This window comes from Arvicola amphibius, chromosome 3, assembly GCF_903992535.2.
Source record: "Arvicola amphibius chromosome 3, mArvAmp1.2, whole genome shotgun sequence".
Classification (NCBI taxonomy): domain Eukaryota; kingdom Metazoa; phylum Chordata; class Mammalia; order Rodentia; family Cricetidae; genus Arvicola; species Arvicola amphibius.
The window spans coordinates 91,742,523-91,768,928 of NC_052049.1; the positions used below are offsets into that span (position 1 = coordinate 91,742,523).

Consider the following 26,406-nt stretch of genomic DNA (forward strand, 5'->3'; position numbering starts at 1 on the left):
GTTACAGCCAAGATCTCCCTTGGTTGATCAGGTTTTGCTATCAGAAGAGCTCTCTCCTCTCTGTGGAGTCAAAGCAGGCAGCAGGGGTGTTGGGATCTCCTCTAAGACATTTTAACAGCTAACCTTTCGGGATAAACCAAGATGTAAATGCTCACCACGCTTTCATTAGCATAAGCGCTAATGTAACGCAGCTGTCCCACAGCTATAAAACACTGAGGACTGTGTCTCTGCTTGGCGTGTGGAATATTATTTTTTCTCTTACTGAACAGATTCAATGCTCAACTCTGTCGTTATTTGAGTTGGAACTTAAGATTGGTGCATTTTAATGCACTCTACTATTAGGGCCTGTTGGACAGCCGTGAGAAAATATTTTTGTTCTCACGACGCAATCCCGGCCCAGGTAGCCAATGGGCAAAATATGATTTACACAAATATTATCTTTTCTGGAGTGTATACTAAAAAGAAACCTTAGGATGGAGCTGGAGAAAGCTTCTTCCTCAGCATGGGGTTATCTGGGCAAGGCTGGCTGGCATGTAAAATCAGAGCTTTTCAGCTCGCCTCATCTCTGAAATCACGCTACTTTGCTAACGTCCGGTATTCCTGGGAGACGCTTCTGTTCCAGGGAAAGAAAAATTCCATCAGCTATCTGGGAGTTTTCTTGCCAAATTGAAGGCAGGGCAGGAAGAGCGAGCTGCAGCTGTGGGTTTTGGATTCCGAGTGAGGTTGATCCCGCATGTCCCTTGTCTCTTTTTGTCTAGAACAAAGAGGTGACTTGCAAGAGAGAGAAGTGCCCTGTGCTGTCCCGGGACTGTGCGCTGGCCATTAAGCAGAGGGGCGCCTGCTGTGAGCGATGCAAAGGTGAGTGGGCCCAGGCCACTTTCTCTGCCGGCTGTTGCTCCGGGCACCTTCAGTTCTAGCTCTCACCTTTCTTCCCTTCTAGCTCTTGGCTGGAACACAGGTGGGTGTCAGGAGGGAAACCGGAGCATTGTGTACACAGGCCTGGCACGGGAGCTGCCAAGAACGGGGTGCGAGGGGCTGAAGACACACGCAGATCTGCACATTTGGTACATTTTCCGAGGCAAGTTGTTAAAACGCCGTGGCAGAGAAGATGCAAACGTGACGCCTATGCACATCTGTACACATGCACATGGGCGTGTTTTGTCAACAAGTTTCAACACTTGGTTTTTCCAGGCTCCACGCTCGTCTAGCCCTCCTCTGCCAGAGGAGTCTTTAAACCCAAATTTTATCATTTTGGTTCCTATTAAATTTTTTTCCTTCCCAAATTAAATCACTGTTCTCCCGCTCGTCTTTGAAGCAGCCCCGAAGTCTCCTGGTGCCCTCATGCTTGTCTGGAATGCTGTCTGGTGGCGCCTGCTGTTGGCTTTAGCCCAGGTCTTTCCTACCCCCCTGGCCAGGGGCTGCGGCACCCGAGGCCCCTGGTTCTCGCTTGACACTTGCCCCAGGAACTTTCTGTGGTGTGTAGTTCACACAGATCATTCAGTGTTGTGTGTCCTATTTTTGTTATTTCATTTTAGTGCAGGAACCTGCCTCTGGAAGGCAGAATTGGGGTCTGCCTTGAATGATGTGGGGATATATAGGGCGGTGTGGTGTAGTGACACCTAAAACTTAGTCCCAAGAGTTAGGATATGTGCTCCTGAAATACTCTGCTAAGTCAGAACACAGCAGTACATGTCGGGGTAGAGGTTCCCCAAAAGTTCATATAGGCTCAGAAAGGGTTTGCTTACTTAGAAATGCTCCTTGTGGATATCGTCCAATCAAAAAGCGATCATCTTGGATTAGGGGTGGCCCCAAAGCTAATGTGACCATTAAGTGTCTTTATGCAAAGAAAAATAGGCAGACACAGAAAATAGGGTCGTGGCCCAAAGAAGCAGAGGCTGGAGTAATGAAAGATGCTTGAGGAAACTCCCGAGGCAGCTGGAGCTGGAGAGGAAAGGGGCTCTTCCCCTGGGGAGTTCCAGGTGGGCACTTGAGGACCAGCACCTTAACTTTTGACTCCTGGTCCTTCACTTCGAGAGACCAAATTTTGTTACTGTTTTTAAACTATTTATTTTAATTGATAAATAATGTCTTTGTATAGTGTCAGATATAGTGCGATGCATACAGGTGTGCAACCAGCACATTAGGGCAACTAGCGTGGCTGACACCTCAAACATGTAGTTACATTTGATATTTATTTATTTTGTCTAAAAACTGTATATTTTAAGAATTTCATACACTTAGTGTACTTTAATCAAATCTGACCCCAAATTCCTTTCTCTCCAACTTCTTCCATGTCTCCTGCACCACGAATTTTCCTTTCCAACTTCATGTGCTCTTTTTAAAAAATAAAAAATCTCAGAGTTCACCTAGTGCTGCCAGTATGTGTAGGGCCAGCCATGGATAATGGGCAAGTTACCAGGGGCTACGACTCTTACCCCTCCCCCCTCCGCAGGATCCATCGACTGCCAATAGACCCCTAGCTAGCAGCAGAGCTTTGTGGGCCCCTCCCCTATCCGTAATGGCATTTTGACTGGCTTGGTCTTGGTCAGGTCTTGTTCATGTATCTTCAGTCACTGGATCACATGTGCAACAGCCCTGTCATGTCTAGAAAACCCCATCTGCAGCAGTCACCCACAGTCTTTGGCTCTGAAAACCCTCCTGTACCCTCTCCCGTGATGATCCTTGAGCCTTGGCAGGGATGACATAGAGGTCCCATCATTTAGGGTTGAACATTCCACAGTCTCCTGTTCTCTGCACTTTGATCAGTTGTGAACCTCTGTATTAATCATGATGAGAGCAGAGAGCTACATTGAAGTTTGGGTATAAAGATATGTATTTATAAATTGATGACATGCTCACTTTGAAGAATAATAGTAAAAATTTCTGCCCCTGGACCTATAACTTAACCTTGAGTTCTTGACTTAGTTAACGATATCATTCATGAGTTAAATCTTGTGAAGCAGATCGGAAATCTAATCAGGTTGGTCGATTACTCCCATAACATTTGTGCCACTATTGCCCCAAAGGGCCTATCTTGCCAGGGTGATCACTATTGTGGCCTTTTGGGTTTATAGTTGAGTAAGACCAATGACTACTTTTCTTCTTTTCCTCAATAGTGTGCACAGCACCTTCTAACACTATGAAAGCTAGCCAGTGGGGATGATGTTTCCAGATCAGTGTCAGCATGATTCTTCCCTGTCTATGACTCATGTATGTGGTATCTTCAGCAATAATGTCTTAGTATTGAGTTTTAAACAAGAGCAATGTTAAGAGGCTGTATTGGTTTTGGGGGGGCTCTCTGGCCAACAATTTCAAGGGAAGTGTCTTGTACCAAACACTGGGCTTTTTGTTTGATAGTCTATTGTTTCTTGGAGAGGCATTATACCCCATATTGGGCAGCTCCATTTGAACTCTATCTATCTATCTATCTATCTATCTATCTATCTATCTATCTATCTATCTATCTATCTTTCTATCATAGTATGTATTATATAATATCTACTATATTATATATTCTATCTCTACCTAATCTCTGAAGTAGGGTGCAGAATCCTTTGGATATATACACAGGAGTGGTACAGTTGGCTCATGTAATAGTTGTATTTCTAGCTTTTTTGAGGGACTTCCACACTGATTCCCATAGAGGTTGAACAAGTATGCATTCCACAACAGGGCCAAATAAATATAATATAATACTAAACTGCTCTCTAAATATATATATGCTTCTAAGCTAGGTTTTCACATGACTTTTTAACAGGTGGTCTTCTTTTAAATAAGTGTTAATTATCGCCTCCTCTACTCTGCCCTCAGATTCCCCACTCCACTATCACTTCCTGTGGCATTATTTCTCTTCCCCCCTGTGTTCTACTATCTCCCGTCCTTAAAAATCTCTCCATGTCCCTTTCTGGCTTCCTGACTTCTATAGGCACTCCAATTTCAACACACATATTTAAAGATCTACATATGAGAGCCAGTATGTGGTATTTGTCTTTATGGGTCTGGGCTGCCTCAGTCACAATGATTGTTCCCAGTGCCATCCACTCCCTGTAGATTCTATTTCTCTTTACAGCCAAATAACACTCTATTGTGTGCACACACCACGTTTCCAGCATCAGTTCTTCAGCCGATAGATGCTTATTGTGGATAGAGCAGCAATGAGCACTGACAAGCAAGTATCTCTAGAACAGAATATAGAATCCCTTGAGAACATCCCCAGGAGGAGCATTGCTGGATCCTATGGTAAATCTGTTTCCAGCCTTTTGAGGAACCTCCTCGCTGATTTCTATAGTAGCTGAACCAGTTTCCATTCTACCAACAGAGAATAATTGTTTCTTTTCTCATATCATTTATATAAACACTTCTCTCTCTCTCTCTCTCTCTCTCTCTCTCTCTCTCTCTCTCGGGTAGCTATTCTGATTGGGTTAATATGAAATATTAAAGTAGTATTAATTTGCATTTCCCCGAAAGTTAAACATGTTGAATATTAAAAAAAATTTCTTAGCCATTTGTATCTCTTCCTTTGAGTAGTCTCTGTTCAGTTTCATAGCCCATTTTATTTTATTTTATTTTATTTTTTTGAGACAGGGTTTCTCTGTGGCTTTAGAGCCTGTCCTGGAACTAGCTCTTGTAGACCAGGCTGGTCTCGAACTCACAGAGATCCGCCTGCCTCTGCCTCCTGAGTGCTGGGATTAAAGGCGTGCGCCACCATCGCCCGGCTTCATAGCCCATTTTAAACCTGGGTTGTTTTCCTGATGTTTAGAGGTCTAATTTATTTGCACATTCTAGGTACCAATTCTCTGTCAGATACACAGCACTCTTGTGTATCTTCAGCTTCATTCTTTTGATGTCATCTTGTGGTGTACAGAAGCCTCTTAGTCATATGATGTAGGATTCCCCTCTGTGTGCTGTGATTAACATTAATGAATAAAGAAACTGCTTTGGACCTATAGCAGGGCAGAACTTAGTTAGGCAGGGAAAGCTAGGCTGAATGCTGGGAGGAAGAAGGCAGAGTCAGGGAGAAGCCATGGAGCTACTATCGGAGACAGATATGCTGAAACCTTGCTGGTAGGCCACGGGCCACATGAGAAAATATAATATACTGGAAGTGGGTTAATACTAGATGTAAGAGCTGGCTAGCAACACACTTAAATGATTGGCCAAGCAGTGATTTAAATAATATAGTTTCTGTGTGATTATTTTGGGAGTCTGGGTGGCCGGGAAAACAAACAAGCAGCCTCCTTACTACAGTTACTTCGTGGGTTAGTCCTATGGCTAGTTCTTGATTCATGTGCTAGTGTGGTACTGTTCAGGACGTCGTTACCTGTGCCTGCGTTCTGAGTTTTCTCTAGCAGATTTAGAGTATCAGGTCTTACATTGAAGTCCTCCATCCATTTGGGGTGAATTTTGTGTAGGGTGAGAAATCAGCATCTGGTTTTATCCTCTCCATGTAGCTATCCAGTTTATCCATAACTTCTTGTTGAAAAGGCTGTCCTTTCCCCTGGAGTAGTTTTGACATCTCTGTCAGAAATTAGCTATAGGTTTATGACCTCGTATCTGGTTCCTCAGTTCTAGTCCATTCATAAGTGAGTCTGTTTTTATGCCAGTGACATGCTGTTTTTACTACCATAGCTCTTCAGTGTAATTTAAATTTAAAAATCAGGTATGGTTAGACCCCCAGTGGTTCGTGGTTCTTTCATTGTTCAGGATGATTTGGTTATACTCAGTGTGTGTGTGTGTGTGTGTGTGTGTGTGTGTGTGTGTGTGTGCGCGCGTGCGCTTTTCTGTATGAAATTTAAGATCTTCAGTTTCTGGGAAGAATTGCATTAGAATTTTGATGGCATTACAGTGAATCTGTAGAATAGTTTTTATTCTTTAGCCATTTTCACAGTATTAATCTTATCAATCCCTAAGATTGTGGCATTTTTATACTCTGGTATCTTCTTCAGTTTCTAACAGTTTTAATGTTTTCATTCTAGAGGCCTCTCACTTCCTTTGTTAGTTTTATTTCAAGATATTTTTAAAGTTATTGTGAGAGGGATTGTCCTCCCGATTTCTAGCTGTGTCATTGTCTGCAGAAATAGTAGTGATGACCTTCGCGGGTTAATTCTATGTCCTTCCATCTGGCTGGAAGTGTATATTGACTGGAGGAGTTTTCTGGTGGAGGGGTTAGAGTATACATATAATCATATCATATGTAAATAAGAATACTTTAGTGTCTTCCTATTTGTGTGCACGTTATCTCCTCTTGTTTTATTTTCCTAGCTAAGACTTTACTCAGTATATTGAACAATGGAGAGTGGACATAGTTTCTTGTTCTGGGTTTTAGTACAAATGCATCAAAGTTTTCTGTTAGTATAATGCTGTCTGTGGGCTTGTTGAAGCTTGCCTGTATTATGTTGCAATATAGCCCCCAACTGTCTAGATTCTCTAGGACTTTTTGCATGAAGAGATAGTGTATTTTGTCAAAGCCTATTTTGAGATGATCATGTGGTTTCTGTCCTTGGATTTATTTATGTAGTGAATTATATTTATTTTTTTATATATATTAGACCATTCCTCTATCATTGGGATGAAGCTGTCTTGATCGTGGTGGATAATCTTTTCGGTGGTTTTTTTTTTTTTTTTTGATTCAGTCTTCAAGTATTTGATTTAGTTTTTACAGCTATGTTCCTCAGCGAGATTTGCCTATAATTTTTTTCTTTTCCTTTCTTTTGTGTGTCTTTATCTGACTTTGCTATCAGTGTAATGCTGGCTTTATGAAAGGAGTCTGGAATTATTTTTTCCTTTTTCTATATTATGGGACGGTTTGAGAATCACAAGTTTTAATTATTCGTTAAAGGTCTGACCAATTCAGAATCTGGAGTTTTCTAGTTGGGAGATTTATTTATTTATTTAATCGTTTCAATCTCATTCCTTGTGATAAATCTGTTCAAAGTTGTAAATCTCTTCTCTGTTTAAGTTTGATAGGTCATATGTTTTAAGACTTTCATCCAGTGGCTGAAGCAGTGGTTAAACATACTTTCTGCTCTTGCTGAGGGCCTGGGCTCAATCCCTAACACCTACAGGATGCCTCACAACCATCTGTAACTCCAGTTCCATGGCTTTCAAAGACATTTTGTGCCCTCCAAGGCAATGCACACACAATGGTGCATATATGCACATGAAGTCAAATACTCAAACACATAACATAAAAGATTTGTTTCTTAAAAAAGCTTTAAAAAAGAAATCCATTGACTTCTCAATGCTTTCTGATTTAGTAGACTATGGATTTGAAGTATGGACTTATGTTCTCTGGCATTCACATCTGTCTGTTTCACTACCTGCCTTTGCAGCTCTAATTTTATTAGTTTGGGTCTTCTTTCTCTTTCTTTTGGTTTGTTTGGCTAAAAAATTGTCAATCTTGTCAATATTTTTAAAGAACTAGCTCTTCATTTCATAGATTTCTTGTATTTTTCTCATTTCTTATTTATTATTTTTGTTCTGTTCTTAGTTATTTCTCTCCTTCCAAGGCTTTAAGGTACATCATTAAGTTGTTTATTAGGGTTCTTTCTAACTTTTTGATGGAGACACTTTAGCTACAAACTTTCCTTGCACAGGACTACCTTAATTGTGTTCCATAGATTTTGGTATATCGTATTTTCATTTCCATACAATTTTAGGACTTTTTAAATTTCCTTTTTTATTTATTTAGTAATCCATAAATTCGTCATTTAATAGGGATTTGTTTAACCTTTATGACTTGGTAGGCTTTTTTTTTCTTTTTTTTTTTCTGGTTTTTCGAGACAGGGTTTCTCTGTAGTTTTTTTAGAGCCTGTCCTGGAACTAGCTCTTGTAGACCAGGCTGGCCTCGAACTCACAGAGATCCGCCTGCCTCTGCCTCCCGAGTGCTGGGATTAAAGGCGTGCGCCACCACCGCCCGGCTTGGTAGGCTTTTGATCAGTGCTTGAGGTTCAGTCTTGGGGCTACTCACTGCTGTTTTGCAGTATCTGTTGCGATCCCTGCTCAGCCATAGTAAGATATGGCTTCTGGATTCACAAATAAACCACAGATAGCAAGTTCTTGATGTGGTTACTCAGAAGTTGAAGTTAGAATATCAGCAAGAACCTGAGATGAGAATAATCAATGGGGTTCACAGACCCTTCAAAAAGGTCTGTAAGTGACAGTGTTAATGTCCTAGATGGTAGGGGATGGCTCCCTTAGAATGAACTGGTGGCTGAGGTACAGACTTCCTCAGATGTCTGTGGTGTGTAGTTATGAGAGGTGGGAGTGGACACATTGATTACTTCTTAGTGTTGGAATGTTAAAAATCCTTTAGTTATTTTGAAATAGACAATAAATTATTGTTAGCTGTAGCCACCCTGTTGTGCTGTTGACTACCAGAACATATTCTTTCCATCTAACTGTCTCAGCACACCAAATAACTAATTTCTCTATTTTCCTTCTGTCTCTAGCTTCTAGGAATCTACTTTCTATATCTGTTTCCATTGTCTTAGCTCCCATGTTTGCAGAGACGCGCATGGTAGACAAGGGTGTGGTGCTTGGGTACAATAGCCTGTGTACCCAAGGGAATTTCTGACTTCTGCAATGTCTGAAGTGTGTAACCTTCCTTCCTTCCTTGTCCATTTACTTCATTTGTCTTCTCTCTGTCTTCCAATTATCCTGATTTTCCAGGGGAAAGAGATCCTAAGGTACCACAATTCCAGAACATTCTATTGGAAATGACTAGACTATAGTAGTTTCAAGAATAGTCCAGAGAGTTCAGCGTTTGAGTTCTGATGGTGGCCGCTGGGCACGTTGTGGGAAGTCAAGATTTCTACAGGTCTTGTTGAGGGCCTTCATGAGTGACTCTGTGTGACCCTCCCTTTTCAGAGTTCTAGGAAATAGGTTAAAGATACGTGCTTATGGTTTCTCTATCCTAAAATAAGGTGCTGTAGGCTTTAAAGAATGTAGTTATCTTTGTTTTTCTGGTTAAGATCATTTCTTAGTCTTATAGGGGAAACTCGAAACTGTGGAAAGAAAGAACTTACTCATCATTTCCCTTCACAGAAGTGAACTGCTGTACTGTTTATTGTGAAATCTGTTACTATTTGGCTCACTTTTCTCTGTCCAAGTGTTTTACATGGTTGATATGGTATTGTTTAAGCATACAAAGTAGCAATTCCCCTTATATTTTCATACATATTTGGTTTTGATTACTGCCCCTTCCTCTGCCTCTCTTTTGTCTCCCTGCCCTCCATATTAGCACTGTATGTACTATTTTCACTTTTCCAGCTTGACATTATGGTAGAATACCTCTATTTATCCAGCTATATTGTTTTTAGGAAATGCATAAAATTCTTCTGTGAGAAAGTATTTTTTGGTCATTTTGGACATTGTGGTAATATACCAGGTATTAGTCTTGGGGAAGGATACAGAAAGGAGCTGACACACAGCACACCGTACAGTGGGGAGATGATGGTTCTAAGGACGACGTGAGAGGAGCCCTGAGCATAGCGCACAGCACGAGTAACCTCGAGGCATCAGGCTTTGGCCTCCTGAGGAAGCTGGCAAGTGCCAGGAACCTTCTGGTGCCATGTATTAACTTCAGGAAAAGGAATAATGGGTCATTAGTGTGTAGTCTAAGTCCCAAGCCAGATGTGACATCTGTGTTCCTGCTATGTCCTCCAATGGGCGTCCCCAAGCTAACACTGAAGTCCCCGTCTTTTCCTGCTCAGTTGGAATGACGGAGTGGATGACGATGAATGCAGAACTTTGTGCTGATACTTCAGTTAAGAAACAAGCGATGTTTAGACAAAATGGTCACAGAGTCAGAGTGTTTATCCTGACTGGGAACACTGCACATAATCAGTATGAAATACACAAAATGCAGATACTGGATGTAATACAAGATGTACTGAGTTTTCTCATCAGAGAATGAGGCATTTCACCCTTGGTGTGAGTTAGCACACTGATGGTGATATAGCGATGTATTAATGACTGTGCTGTGCTTTTAAGGCCCTGAATTCTTAGGTGCTGCCTGCTGCTTCCTGACAGTGTGCTCAGCAGGCCTTTCACAGAGATGTGTACCTGAGGGATGGGTGCAGAGTGTGAATGTCAGGCTTCCTGGAGGAGCTGGCTCTCAGTCAGACAGGGCAGAATCTGTTGACCATTAGCACACATATAAGAAACTGAAATCTGCTCATGCTAACTGGATGAAGGAGCCATAAAGGCTGCCAGGTGGCCTTGAGTGACCCTTGAGTAGACCTCTTGTTGTTATTCTTTGTCCTTAGAGAATCATAAGCGTAACGAGTGTTCCTCAAGAGCCAATGGACCAGGCAAAAACTGTTTAAAATGCAGATTCTGGGGCCTTGTCCGGGAGTGATGCTGAGTCACAAAAACTGTCCTCCTTATCAAAGCACAAAGCATAGGTACACTGGAAACATCTCCCTGCAGCCACATACCGGCTCTTCCCTCGGCCAGGTCAGAGCCACATTTCGTGTGGAGAAAAAATGGTGCCATGGAGTCTTTTTCTTGATGTGCTTAGCATCCCAGAACTAGCAAAGGGCAGAGATGAGGACAGAACTAAGGGTTCCAAACAACTAGCCCGTAGATGCCGTAGTTCTAACTATGGGCCTAGGCTCCCGTCTGTGGTTTCAAGCTTCCATTGAGATCCCCCAAGTCCACCTCAAGCAGACTGAGGCTGGACAACCCCTGATCTCAGAAGAAGGACATGAACAGAAGGATCCCTTCTGCAGAGGAAGCGAAAGCCTCACCTTTCTGAGCTGAGCAGGAGCATCTGTCCCAGGTGACCGACCACTCCTGGTGCGGGAAACTTGTGCTGTCTAGCCAGGAGGCCATCACTTTTCTCTGACCCTTCGCTCCCTCTCCGCTTTGAGGCTTTAAGAATGATGACATAGCAACCAAAGGCAAACATCCCATAATGACCAAGGAAATCTAACTCAGATGCTGGCATGCTGGTGAATGCATGTCAAAGGTCTTTCTCAGTTGCTCAACTGTGTGGATAAGTGGATGTGGGGTGGGGGACTTGAATCCCAGAACTGACTAATCACCTCGCGTTGTTTCTCGGGACATTTTAGGTTTTTCGCTTTCTTTCCTGGCTGTCTCCACACACGTCCTTAGCATAGTTAGATTGAAGTTTGAACTTCAGTTAGATAACTAACTAACATCAGTCCATCAGCACACTGAGCGTTTAAGCAGGAAAAGGGAAAGCCCAGTGTTTCTGATAGGATCCCACCCAGCTCCGAAACGACTGTTACCAATTTCTTAGGACCATCCCAGCACGTTTGCAGGTTTTGATGGTATCACTCTGCACGTGTACTCTCCTTGTACGGAAGTGGAATGAAAGATTGCATATGCTATTGTGGTTTGCATTCAAAGTCACAGTCGTATGGTAAGTTAGGACTTTTCTCAGGCCGGTTCGTGCTGTTTTCAGTTGTTGTAGGGAGTCTGGGAAACTGATGATTCATTTGACATCTCTCTTCTGATAAATGCTTACAGTTTCCAACCAGCTAAGGTGTTAGCCTGTGAAGCCGGTTGTGTGCACGTGCTATAATTCCTCGAGGACAGTGACCCAGGGATCAGGCTTGGGGACGTGTGTATGGGTTCCACCACAGCGGATGACTAACTGGCTTAGGAAAAGGCCAGGCGTTCCCTTCGGAATTTGTAAGTCGTTTGTCTCTAAGTGATGAGGAAGGAGAGTCGGTGATACGCTGTTTCATGCACAGAAATGCAGTTCTAGAATTACTAAAATTAGAGTATAGGCTATGGAAGAAAAGAGGGGGCATCCTGTCCGCTGTTACTTCTGTGAGTGGCCACATCTCACAATCCTTCCCAAACAGTACCACCACTGGGGACGAAACATTCACATGTGAGAGTGTGTGGGGGCCGCTCTTACGCAAACCACCACATAGCTCCATGTATTGTCCTATTTTTATGCTTCTGTTTATGTTTCATTTCATGAGATCTTCATGCACTTAGGCCACTTCTGTAATTCAGATGTGTGGTTCACGTGTAATCATGCAATGCTTAGTTCCTTTGTAAATAACTGCAGACTGTGATGCTTGTGTGTTGGGCTGTCTGGTCATGCCTATTCTCTATGGGTCTTCAGGAGTGATTGCTATTCCTCGCTAGAGGCCAGGGGCTCATCTGGCTCTTGGATTTCCAGTGATGACGCTGTTCCCATGGGAAAACATCATTTTGGAAATGTTGATCATTTTGCTCTTAAAACTTCCTTGCTTTTGCCCCAAGACCCATGAAGATTGCGAGCATCTCACTGTCAGATTGCTGTAGGTTAGAATTTAAGACATTTCCCCGGTTTGATATCTTCCAGGAAGTGCCAGTGGCATTTGTTTCCCCTTACATCAGACGCCAGACTAGGGTGCTCCTGCTTTTCCAGTCATCCCCGCAATAGTGAGGTGATGCCTGAGGAATCCAATGACTGGGACAAGTTAAATCATCCAGTTGCCATGGTGTTATTCTTCCAAAGATACATCAAAGAGTGTAATGGTCTCCAAGCCAGCCTTTGGGGAGGGTAACTCAGGATGGCAGACTAGAGCAACCAGGAAAAGAAAGGGGGCAGCTGATGGACAAGGGATCAGGAATCATGCCTGTGGAGCTATTTTCGAACAGACAAAGCATCTTTGTAAACAAGAAGGAAGGTCTTGTCTGGGGATGACTCCCTCATGGGGTGTAAGGTCCACAGGAAGGTGTGGAATAGTTCTTCTAAGTTATTCTCATCCCAGATCACCCAGCGACTGTGTTAAACCGGTTCCCAGGCTTCCCTCCAGACCTACTGCAATACTCTTAATTTGGAATAGCTTGTGTTTGATGATTACCCGGTGAGGGGACAGGCCCGATGACAAAGTCACTCGGTGTTGCCCTAACATGGAGTTATTTCCTCTGTAGAGGGCATTAATGTGGAAGAGAAAGTGTGTGAGTATATCGCTTGCAGGGCAGAAGTGTGACCATTCATTCGTCCAACAGCGTCCTCAGAAAGGCTTTGTACTTCACGCGCTCACAATTCTCCTTCCTCAGATCAGATCGATCCTATTTCTCATTCATTCATGAATTCAACAGTGTTTGCCAAGCCTCCTGACAGGTAGTTAAGGATGATGATGGTGTTAACCGGTTGTTTTGAACTTTCATGAACCCAGAACATTTCCTAAAGCAAAAGTAAATAAATTATAGCTAATTCTTCTCAAGCAAACGTTTTAGCATACTCTCAAGATTGTTTTTCTTCTTATTAATAATGGTGACAAATTTGTATCCAAATAGCCTAATAACCAGGCTAAAGAAGAACCTAATTTGAGAAAGCCTGATATTGTTTGTTGAAAACAGATGAGATCACCAGGAGCCGGACAGACGGGTTTGGCAGCTTTTCCATATTTACTTGGACTGAAATCACCCTTTAATTTGGGGTTCTTTCATGAACAATAATGTATCTGTTATCTGGATATATGTTAGTGAATCGTAAATGAATAAGGTGTGTCTCAAACTTTATAGGTCAAATTCCATCCTCTTTCTTCATAGAGCACATGAAACGTTAATTGTCTACAGTGCTTTGATGAAAGATAGAAAAGAATAGTGTGTGGTTTGTTAGGCAGTGTTTATTGCCTACAATCTGGCCTTTCATTCTTCTGTGCTTTGCCTCCTTTTTGGTGGGTTGTAGACCATGAGTTCCATTTCTTAACTTTCATATTTGATTAGAACATACCTTATGATGTCTCATAAAAGGAAAAGGAAGATGTGCTGGATAGTTTTATCCTTGACACAAACTAAAGTCATTGGAGTGGAGGGAACCTCAATTGAGAACAGGGCTGTGAGCAAGCCTGCATGGCATTTTCTTAATTGGTGATTGATGGGGAAGGGTTCAGCCCATTGTGGGTGGTGCTATCCCTGGGCTAGTGGTCCAGATTTCTATAAAAACGCAGGCTGAACAAGTCACGATGGGCAAGTCAGTAAGCAGCATCCCTCCATGGCCTATGCATCAGCTTCTGCCTCCAGGTTCTTGCCTTGTCGAGTTTCTGTCCTGACTTCCTTTGATGATGGACTACAAGGAAAAAGTGTAAACCAAATTTGTCCTTTCCTCCCCAACTTGCTTTTGGTCACAGTGCTTCACCATATATAATCCTAAAACAGAAGGGATGCAATAGAGCATTGCACCTCAACCGAACGGTCACTAACCTCTGATACATAGAATGCTACGTGCATGGGATTCGTATGGGAATTGGGCTCTTTCGGATTGACCAGTTACTGATCAGAGTCAAAGAAGGCCGTGAATAATAGCAATATCTTGAACACTGTTGATTATGGCTTGCTGCTAAAATAGTGTGAGTTATACATAAGGTTGTTTCCTTTAAGCCAAGTATCTTGGAAATCATAGCCATGTGTGGACTATTCCTTGTGGGTTGTTCCCCAAAGAAAGAGCGCTCCTTCGTCTACATCCTGTTTTCCTTCCACCTTGACCTGACCTGACCAATTTGCCAGGTAGTAATTTATTGTGTGTGATCCACCTAGACAGTGCTTGTTGAAGGTTTTATACCTCCCAATTTGGGATCAAAGGTCTGTCTTTCAATTATTCAGATTGTGTTGTGGATAGATTTGAGGAAGGATTTTGGAAGAGAAGACCAGCCTCAGTCTTGGGATTTTTTAGACGCTGTTGTGCTGGGCCTGAGGTGCAGGCTAGGACTGTTCTGAATGAGTCGGTGGGGACCTGAAACTTGCTATCTTATTAAGGGGCATCAGATGCCAAGTGTTGTGTCCTTTCTTGGAGTCTCATTTCCTGCAAGGTAAGAGTCTAGGAGGATTGACAATCCTTGCCCTGCTGATGGCTTCTTCCTTCATGGCCTTTTATGGCTGAGATGGACAACAGCTTCAGAAGTCTGTGGACAGATCAGCTTTGTGCGGGTCACTGAAGACAACTTGTGGCTAAAGAAGCAGTGGGTTTTATGTTCCTAACTGGGAAGTTTTCGCAATTCTTACCTATAAAGAAAGGTAGCCATAACTGTTTCTTAGTCTAGTGGTGTTCCAGGGAGACAGTTTGGATGAGTTTTGCATGAGTGGGTCCGCTTTCATAGTTGTGTCCCCCTACCCCCAGTGTGGCATCTTGCTAGGTTCCTCAAGCAGGTCTTGAGCTCTTAGATTCAGAGAGATCTCCTAATTCTCTGGGAAACTATAGACGTACACTAATAGGTCCGGCTCAAATATTTTTAATAAAAATGCAATCATACAATTAAGAATTTATAAACTTAAGCACAATTAAGCAAGTTTCACTTGTATTCTTGACCCCACCATCCTGTATTATTTCTTGGAGATGATCTCTGTTACCAAATACTCAACAACTAATCTCTCTGTGTGTGTGTGTGTGTGTGTGTGTGTGTTTGTATATGCGTGTGTGTGTATGCATGTGTGGCTGTGTGTGTATGCGTGTGTATGTATGTATGTATATGTTCTTGCGCGCGCGTGCGTGTGTGTGTGTGTGTGTGTGTGTGTGTGTGTGTGTGTGTGTGTGTGTGTATGGTGTCTTAGCCATACAGAATTCTCTACCAGCTTCACTTCTGGCTATTTAGAGTTTACACTCTACTTGTTACTTAGGACGTCTTGAAACGCTGCGTCATCTCCCCACCGCTGAGCTATTCAGCTGTCATGCTGTTATCCTCACTCTGATTTGGAGCTGGAGAAAGCTTGTGATGTGCCTCTTGGGCATTGATATGTACTTTAATCTGTGAGGAGAACGCACTTTATCTATGCAGCTTTAGAAATGTGCAGAGTCTTGGCTGTGTATTTTTAAAGGCAAGAACAAAACACCACACATACACACAAACAAAACAAAAACCCAAAAAGCCCCAAGGGTTTCTTCCTTTCTTGTTTCTCCCTAATGAAAAAAGATGTATTAAATGCTGTAATTCATAGACTATTTGCCTATAATATAAACCAGAATACTTTTGCATTTAAGTAAAAATTTGTTTAAAAGGGCCTTGTTAACATTAAAATTGCACTTTATGGGAAACTGCTTTTGTTGTTAAGGGTGAAGAAACTCAAGACAGATCAATCTTCCATCTTAAATTTGTCCCATTCCCTTATCTCAGGGGCTTTTCTCTCTAGCTTTTAGAAGATTTGGGGATGTAGGTTGCCTAGAGTTTGCAGTTGCCTTTAAGTTAGGAGATTAGATTTCTAAAGCTTGTATGACTTCAGGTGCATGGGTTTACACCTTTCCAACATGGGATAAGCTGAGGACATTCTTCATTGACAAAGGAGAGGATCATAGCTCTTATCTCCTTGTTAAGAAAGACTGGGCATCTTATCAGAGCACAGCTGTTTTCTCTAGCCACAGCCAGCCTGACAAAGATTACTTCTACTGCTAGTGCCCAAAGAACTAATTTTTCTATGGATGCACAACCAGCTATGGCGGTCTCAGTGCCCTAAAATCCTCTCATTCATCTTCTCATTGTGAATGGTTACCATTCTAGGCACGTGTTGCTGGACCTGGAGATGCTGTGGTCTAGGTGTCAGCAAGGGCTGGGGTCCTGTCTGAGCCTCAGGTTCCTCCTCTTTACTCATGTGGCTGTCAGCAAATGTTTACTTCTGTGGAATGATTTCCTCCTAGAGTGCCAGCAGTAGAATGCCCCTGTGGCGTGTAGGCTCACTGACAGGGATTGCCTGTTAGGTCAGGTTCATTCAACGTAATGTCAAGTGAATTAAGTCAAAACTGATTAGGGGATCAGAGTTGGTGGCACAGGCCTGAAATTTTAGGCACTTGGAGGCTGAAACTGGAGGACAGAAAGTTCAAAGCCAGCCGTGTTTATATGGTAGGTTTAAAGTTAGCCTGGACCACTTAATGAGACCTTGTTTTAAAGTAAAAAGTCAGTGGAGGGCTAGGAATGCATTATCAGTGGTAGGTTGCTTTCCTAGTATGCATGAGGTCCTGGGCCCAGACCCTAGTGCCATTGGGACACACGTGCACAACATAAAACAAATGTGATCAGGGAACTTAATTATAGCAATGCAGTCTCCCTCTCCTTCCCCTCCTCCTGTCTGGTAACATATCCTAACCAATAGGGTGATATTGCCCATAGTCCAATGTATGCCCACATTCAAGGAAGAGGTTTCACCAGGTGGATGTATGCCCAAGAGTAGAAATCTTGATGCCCATCTCAGCCTCCTGCCAGCCACACCCAGAGCAGCTTCTGAACCCCTGCATGTAGAAGGACCTAGGCAGAATGGCGTCTAGAGCCAGAAGACAATTCACAGATGACTGCAGATTCGGTCCTAGCAAATGCTCGTTCCTGATCTTTCCTCCTCCTCCCCTCTGCTCAAACTGATGACAAGCCTGGTTTGGACTGACCCTGCTCACCCCTCAAACCTTCTTTAGTTCTATTTATCTCCTGCTAGGAGATTTTTTTATTAGTTTTTCCTCTGTGTGCTGTACTTGATCCACACCACGAAATTCTGCACACAGCGTTCACTTTGCTTTGAGGTCTCTCCGCGTCTATCACCGACTAGGTTGAGGTTTCTCTGCAGCTCTCACTCCAGGCGCTGTTTTCTGTCACCCGTTGCTACATGGTGTACAGCTGGGTATCTCTCTTTTATCACTGTAACGTTTTTATTTTCTGAGCTCTCACTCAGCTGGCAGGAACCCCTCCTCCTCCCAATCCTTTAGTTTTGTCGGCTCTGCCCAATGTACCTGCTACACAGTGGCAATCCAGTGACCAGATGTAGGAAGAAGGGGACTAGCAGAGAGACAGTGAAAATAGGAATAGATTGTAGGTTTTCCAGTTCAGTGTATGTTTTATAACACCCCCTCGTGTTAGTGTATTATCTGGTCTACTCACCCAGGCTAATGTATTACCTGCTCCACTCCCTCAGGCTGTGTATTACCTGGTCCACTCCCCCAGGCTACTGTATTACCTGTTCCACTCCCCCAGGTTACTGTATTGCCTGGTCCACTCCCTCAGGCTGTGTATTACCTGGTCCACTCCTCAGGTTAGTATATTACATGGTCCACTCCCTCAGGCTGTGTATTACCTGATCCACCCCTCATGTTAGTATATTACTTGATCCACATAAAAGCTGAGTTAAAATGATCGAGAGGAAGAACGGATAACTCAGAATGAAAAATGATTGAATAGTGTGGGTCAGTTCCATGTCATTAAATCTTGAAGGTTTCTTCATTGAATTTTATACAACCTAAGTGTATTTTTATGATACTGAGTACGCTGTACTTCAGTACTAACCCACTTAATGATAACCTAAATATGACTTTAAGTATATTTTTCATTATATGGGAAAGGTTACTAGATACTATTCTAGGGTTGTAATTTTGTATTTCTGTAGTACTATGATTCAATATGATTATCTGCTTTCTCTTTTAAACATCACTTATAATATGTGTCTGTCATTTGGCTTGAAGTTCTCTTTAGGCATCTTTAAAACAGTTCTGTGAAGGAGGAGTGGATGGGGACCTAAGGGAGACAGGAGGAGAAAAGGGAGCAGAAACTGTGATTGAGATGTAAAACAAATGAAAAAATTTTATTAATAAAAAACAGTTCTAGCCGGGCGGTGGTGGTGCGCGCCTTTAATCCCAGTACACGGGAGGCAGAGGCAGGCGGATCTCTGTGAGTTCGAGACCAGCCTGGTCTACAAGAGCTAGTTCCAGGACAGGCTCCAAAGCCACAGAGAAACCCTGTCTCGAAAAACCAAAAAAAAAAAAAAAATAAAAATAAAAATAAAAAACAGTTCTGTGAAGCTAGGAATGTACACATTTAGAAGAATAAAGTGCTCGGCATCTTAAGATGGTTTTCCCTTCCAGTCTCCAGTCTTGAAGTGGGGATGCTTATCCTATCAAAAACCTTGGGCTCAAAGAATTATTTCCTCTGAGGCTTGCTTCCTCCTACAACCCCCCAGACAGGGTTTCTTTGTGTAATAGCCCTGGATGTCCTGGAACTCACTATATAGACCAGGCTGACTTTGAACTCTGCTTCCTAAGTGCTGGGATTAAAGGGGTGCACCATCAGTGCTTGGCATCCTATGAGACTTTTAATGGCTTTTTTTTCTTGGAGAGTAACACTCTGGGAAGAGTTCAGCATGCTATTTCAGGTGGAAAGTTATGGCGTGTGTTCAGGAAGCACAAGAAAGGATATAGAAATTCCTACAATCTCTTTCTAGATTTTAAAATTTTTCTGCATAAATTTGGCAACTGGGACATTGGAAATGTGTCTATGTATGTGACATGCAGCCCACTAAGGAGAAACACAAGCAGGTATCTGTACTATAGATGCTTAAACATAAGCATCAGCTGGTAATGGCAAGCATTTCATTTTCTGAGCTCCAATGGGAGACTATGCCTTTTAATCTCTTTAGAAGTTGACATGTTTTCATTTTTCATGGTCACATGTTCTAGTTTAGCATCTGGGCCAGAACCCCAGGTTAGCTGATGGGCATGTCCCTTTGAGGGAGGCTGATGTATCACAAGACTGATAGGGTAAAGGAGCTAAACGAAGTGCAATGGTAGGCTTGAGAACGTAAGTGTCTTCTTCGCGTACTGTGAGGTTATTTATGCCACAGTCAGTTCTTTGTGTTTCCATTCGTGTGGTGGTTAAAGGCTTGGAGATGTTTATCTGAAGACATGCTTGGGCCTTGGCTGGCTGATGCTGAACACAGGAAGCAGCTCTCGGAATGCTCTGGAATGTCTGGGCATTCTTAGAACTGCTCTTTGAGTTTAGCTGTGCTGGGTGTAGGGAGCTGCGGAAGAGCTGCTCCGATGAGGCTATGAATACTATAGACTTCTGCATGCAAGGCCACCCTGAGGTGCTAAATGCAATAGCCAGGCTAATATTTCATATTTTTAGGCGTTAAGACAAGGCTCTTCTGTGCCTGTGGTCTGAGGACTGTTGAAAAAAATCATAAAGACTCAGTTATTTGGAGAATGAAATGAAAAAAGGAACTGGTCTTGGACATGAAGATGGAATCCGTTCCTGACGCTGCCACTTCTGGTTACTCGGCCTTGGACAAACCACTTCTTCCCAAGCCTTGCCGAATACAGCTTGTGAAAGATTCAAATGGCTGAGCTCCAATGCCTCACCTTCAGTGAGTGGACCCACACTGTCTCATGAAAAATCACGCATATAAAAAGCTATTTTATCCACCTCAGTGGAAGAGCCCAGCAGCAGGCACTAAAACTATTTTCAGATCGTCAGCTCCATCTCCTTGAAGAGCATCTTCTCATCCCATTTGGACAGCTCTATACCCATTGAACAATAAGTCCTCCGTCCCTGCTCACCTCCATTCTACTTCCGGTTCCCACCGGCTTATCTATTTCAGGTGTCACTCATAAGAGTCATACATTTGTCCTTTTCTAAGTGGTTTATTTTACTTAGTGTACGGCATTCAAAGTTGTAGTAGGCATCACTGTTTTGTTTCCCAACAGGCTTTATAACATAAACAACATTTCTTATATCCATTCATCCACTGATGAACACTAAGTGGTGTCCCCTGGGTGTCCCTATTTTTCATTACCTCTGTACATGCTGATGTTCAGTGTTCTTGGGCTTGGGGGCCCCTGGAGTGCATATTATCCTGGTTAAATGATGTAGTTTTCTACCAGGTCCAGGTGAAGAAGGGCCAGATAGAATGTTATAGCTGAAACGATATGGCCAGCTTTAATTTCAGTTAGTTTTATCTGGTATGTAGGGTAAAGACAAGAATCTCTGGTGCAAGTTAAACACTCTGAGCTGTAGTTAAGTATTTATGGTATTTTGTTAGAAAGACAAGAACTGCACAGTACTCCTTACCCTGAAGTTAGCCACAGTGGACAAGCTAAAATCCATAATTCCCCTGACTCAGGAACAATGGAGATTTTTTTTTTTTTTTTTTTTTTTTTGAGACAGGGTTTCTCTGAGTTGCCTTGGAGCCAGGCTGGCCTCGAACTCACATAGATCAGCCTGCCTTTGCCTCCCAAGTGCTGGGATTAAGGACGCCCAGCCCATGGAGATTCTTGGTTAAGCTACTGCAAACGCTTCTTTACACACCATCTGTACTCACAGGGACCCTGCACATGGAGATTTCTCCCTGTGCTCTTGAGGGACGTGTGATCACATCTGCAGAAACTACTTTACTTGCCAAATAATAGGCGTTTTCTTCTCAGCTCCTGCCCACCACTTAAGGTCTCTATTGATTCTGTCTAGATTCTAGAATGGGCAGCGTTTTCTCTTACGCACTTGCTTACTTGTATTTCCAGTATGCCAAGGATCACTCTCTCTGACTTTGTAATGTGGAGCCAGAGGGGTCACACAGCCTTCCAGGGGAGTCTGTGGATGTGCTCTGGGGTCCCATCAGACGAGCCTCCTCTGCTGGCCACACAGACCCGAAGTCATCTTGGGCAGTGAGGCTCCGTTAAACTTGCCAGAAAAGAGCCTAGGCCAAAGAGCCAGCAGACAAGAGAAAGCCAATTTTGCAGAAATCTGCGTTTTTACAAGTCTCCAAGGGTACTCTAAATCCTTTGCTTCCTACAAATCCTTCCTGATATTGAGAGATGCTGGGCAAACATAAATGAGCTTAATCCACTACAGGGGACTTTGGAGTGATGTGTGGATTAAGCCTAGCGCTTCCTTGTAATAGCTTCTAAGGTGGTATTTAAAAGGGTGGTTCCAATAGATACATGTTATATGATGAGAATTTTTCAAAAATTTACATGAAAATGCCAAGATGTAGACTAGAAGAAATAATTCTTAAAAGCAAGAAATAAGTGGGAGGAATTGGTCTACTTCTAATGTAGCTGCAGAAATACAGCACAAAGTTATGTAAGGATCAGACAACACAGATCAACGAGACACAAGACAGGATCCAGAGTCAGACTCACATAAAAATACCCAACTGTGTTTAAACAAAGCAAGTCAGTGGAAGAGAGCTAGTTTTTTCTTAAAACGCTTGTAGCTGGAGCAATTTGGTAGCCGCAGGGAATAAGTTAAACCAATAGACGAGTATAGTATACTGGACCAGAACCTTATAAATTATGCAAAAAAATCAAACCAAAATTTATCACAGGCTTTCATGTGAAATGTGAAAAGCAGCCCAAACCAGGATTTTGCAAAGTACTAAGCATATATATTTTTATTTACTGCAATGAATTTTGGTGCCTTTGGAAAGTAAGGAAAATTTTAATATTAAAGCCATGTTTATTACAGTCTAACTACCATGCTAAACCATGGGAAAATTCCACCAGTAAAATTTTATGAAGGAAAAATGGATAGAAAAAGCATGTAGAAGAAAATATTTGGGACCTAGAGCTGTACAAAAAGTTTTGAGACTTGACATCAAAAGCACTGTCCCTAAAGGAAACCAGGAGGCATGGTCTCATCAATGGAATGCACATCAACTCTGTGGGGTAATTTTTGAGCAAAACAAACAAAAATCACAATTAAAAAATAGCTGAAAGCCATGAGACAGTTCAGCAGAGAGCACGTGAAGATGCCATTGCATCACGTGGGAAGATGGTCAGCATTATTAGCTACCAGGAAAATGAATATTGAAATCACAACAAGGCATTGCTACTCACAAAAATGGACTGAAAGTGTAAACACCAAGGGATGGTTAAGAAGCAGAAGATCTCATATTATTACCGAAACATATGTCAAGTGGTTCAGTCACCGGATGTCAATATCACTGCTCCTCATAAAACGGAGTACACACTCGCCACTTGGTGGTTAGTACATTCTTGGGCATTTATCTCTTGAAAATGAAAGCCTGTGCTCACGCAAAGCCCTGAGCACAAATGTGCGCAGTAGCCTTATTTGTTATGCGCAAAAAAGAAAAACAAGAGCAACTGAGCCAGCTAACAGCTGAATACAGCAACTCAGATGTCCTTCAGTGGGTGAGTGAATGTTCATGCATTCCGTGGTGTGTCTATGCTAGGGACTACTGCTCAGCTATGAAAACACACAAGCTCTCAGCACAACAACTTGTATGGAGCTAAGAGAAATTCTCTAAGAGAACATCCAGTCTCATAGACTTCATTCTACACCCCCCCTACACACACTGTGATCCATTTCATAGAATACTCCCAATAACAAGGTTATAGCCATGAAGAGATGATTTGTGGTTGTCAAGGGATGCAGCAAGAGGACGAAGAATTGTGGCTGTATTAGCAACCCGAGGGATCCAGACAGTGCTAGTACAGTTCCGTAAGTCGATTGGTCCAAAGAGTCTACACATGATAAACACACACACACACACACACACACACACACACACACACACACCCTGTAAAAACTGGTGAAATGTGAATCAGCAATGTGGACAATACTCATGTCAGTGGTTTTGACATTTTACTGTAGTTATACAAGGTGTTTACACCTCCTTGTGTGTTTACACTTTTTGGTTAATCTACTAATTAGTTACAAATAAAGTATAAAACACTACATGGAGTCGTGGACAATTTTTTCTCAATTAACCCTAAATGGCCTGTTTAGTGAACCATAAAAGGACATCATGTAAAATTCAAGCATGGAAGCACATGAGTCACATACATGCTATTTGATGTGTGTGTGCGCGTTTGTGTGTGCATGAATGCATGTGTGTGTGTGTGTGTGTGTGTGTGTGTGTGTGTGTATGTGTGAGTCTTCTTCATGCTCATCGGTAAAGAAGTGGTACACATTGATTTCTTTGGAATTAATCTGGGAAACTAAGGATTTCTGTTCCCATCTTTTTGTCTGCATTCACTGCAATTCATCCTGAGAGATTTCTGCTATTTTTCTGTCTTCAAACACAATTTATTCTTGTGGGCTGATATCCTGCACCCCCAATTGTGAAATACTTATCCTTCTGAAAAGCACATGAATCAAACCACATGTGTTTGAATTTGGTCCTCTGAGCTCTTAGTATTTGTTATTTCCTGATGTCAAAAGACCCATAGTTTAGCATGATTGGTGGCCAAACATAAAGGTATTTAGGACAGAGTTTAAGCACAAATCTACAAAAGTCAGCTCTCACCATATCAGCCACAAAGTCTGCATTTTGTCTTACAGTGCTAGCCTTCAGTTACCAGTAGATCATCTCATGGGGTGTAATTGAGAGGCATTGTGTGCCATCTTCCCCAAGGTTGTCAGGCACCACCTGCTGAGCTCCGGCACGCCCTGCTGCTCAATTAAATCATGGATTCTGGGGTCAGGGTGGGGCATAGAGAAGGACTGTGTGACTAGCATGAACTCTTTCACTTTCCTCAGCTTTCTTCCCTCACGGTTAAAAGGGAACTAAAAATATCTGTTCGGTGGTGTTTTCTATGAGCTAAAAGTTTATTCCCAGACAAAGACTTGAAGCAAACCACACCTATCATAATTACATAAAGGGATTCATTTTCAGTTTTTATTTTTTTTCCTGGGGGAGTTTTTCATATAACATTTAAATAAACAAACACACAAACACACAAACAAAGAAACCTCATCCTTGGAAATGGCCGCTAGACACTTTCCTGCCTGTGTCGGAAAGCCAGGACTCAAGGACAGACTCTTCAGGACAACTGTGTTTCTCTCTTTACTCAGCTTAGCTGCAATTTCTTCCCCTCCTACCAATGCTTGACAGTGAGGTGCTGGTGCTGGGAAGCTTGCTACGATGCCACTGCGCACAGAGACACACGCCGTGCCACAGATAGACACGTTTATGGTCAGAACCCGTCAAACGCATGGGCACGTTGTATGAGAAAAATCTCACAAGTGTTTACTTCCCTTTAATGCATCACACATCTCCTTTCCTGTTATAATTATACTGAGAGCTTAAAAATATCTTTTATCGAGTAGAAGCCAATTGGATTGTGGGTCATAGAATATCAAGGTCTGATATTGTGTTGCTATAATACTATGAAGTCATGAGACTGTCAGCCAAATTTCATCACTTCTTAGTCTTTAATAATCGCACAGGCCAGAAATATGCGCAGGTGATGTGGGAGTGAAGGGTGTGAATTTGGAACTGACTTATTCCAGACTCATCTGATATGTCTGTGTTTGAGAGTTTGTTCATACAACCATCGAAAATTAAGTCAAATAGCTTCCCACCATTTTTATCCTATTGTCTTTTATTTAATTTAGATTATATATTGAATTCCTGATTGGGATACAAAACAGAAAGCTACGAGAACAATGTTATGTTGAGGGGCACACAGCATTCTTTAGAAACTCAGTTTGTGAGTTTGACTTCTTCTCTTGGGATGAAGGAAATGGTTTGGCCATAAAATTCCCATTAGCCACAAAAATAAGCAAAATGGCCTGCAGGATTCCTGCAGGTACGGCCTTGAGGAGTAATAAAACTTGCGTCAAATGAACTCTTAAGGACACGATTTAAGCCCTTGAATGGCCAGTTAGACTTTATGCTTATCCCTCTGACTGTACTTCCAGATGTTGCTGGAGAAGTTCTGAAAAGGGGCTCATTAAAAAAAAATTGTATTGGACTGGGGTAATTTGGGGCTTATTGACCAAGGCCAAGGGTGGGGGTGCCCTGTTGGAGGCCAGGAACAGGAAAGAATGGCAGGTCTGTCTACACCCTTTCCTTCTGCCACCTAGTAAGAAGTGACTTCAGAGACCCCCAAATCTGGGTTAATTTAAATAAATATGATAAAAGACGTAACAAACAAAATCAAGTAAACAAATCAACAACAACAATAATGAAACAACCTAAGAGTAAACCAATAGCTCATGGGACAAAAGTAGATTTGGGGAAGAAAGGGCATATTATTAAAAATTAAGTCATCTGAATTAATCTGGGAAAACTTTGCTTTTCTAGAGGTAAATTTAATTGGGCCCATATGCCGAGCGCCTCAGGAGATAGACCCCTTTGCTACAGCTTACTTCTGTGGTTTGTAGGAATAGCCGTACATAGGTGCTTGCTGTTTCACAGTTGCATAGACATAGAGAGTGGAGCAGAAGACCTGGGATTACACGTTCTGCGTGTAGAGAGAGCACAGAAGTCCACTTTACACTGGTGAGTTTCAAGAGTGGCTCCCTAGATGCAGTGGGCTTGACCCTTGAATTGCCGGTGTGTCCTTTGGAACAGGCAAAGAAGTGAATGAGGTGTGGGTTTCCTAGGAAGAGAGGGGCTCGCGGACATCAGAGAATGAGCTCTTCGGGCCACATTTGCAGGAATTCATGGAGTACAGTCACCTCTACCTCAGCCAGACTGAGTATGCTCCATCAAGTGTCAATGTTTGAACCTGAAAGTTTGAACACTGACAATTGCTGAAGACAGCTTCAAAAGGGCTTTAGGACAATCAGGAGATTCCGTTAGAGAGCATGTCAGATAAGTCAGGGGACCCAGCACCTGAGCAGAGGCCAGAGAGGAGACTGTAAAGGTGACAGCGAGCTTTGGAGATGGGAAGCACAGTCCACATCATACAGGGATGTCTGCAAGGCAAGAGTGAGTGGAAGC

At 42.5% G+C, this 26,406-nt stretch overlaps 1 protein-coding gene across 1 annotated transcript in view; it reads left to right on the plus strand.

Annotated features, from left to right (window-relative positions):
- Bmper (BMP binding endothelial regulator) overlaps positions 1–26,406 on the plus strand; it is a 252,979-nt gene that overhangs the window by 30,624 nt on the left and 195,949 nt on the right. The window contains exon 3 of the mRNA XM_038322939.1: positions 759–858. Within this exon, the coding sequence (XP_038178867.1) occupies positions 759–858 (100 nt within the window). The remainder of the gene's footprint in view (positions 1–758; positions 859–26,406) is intronic.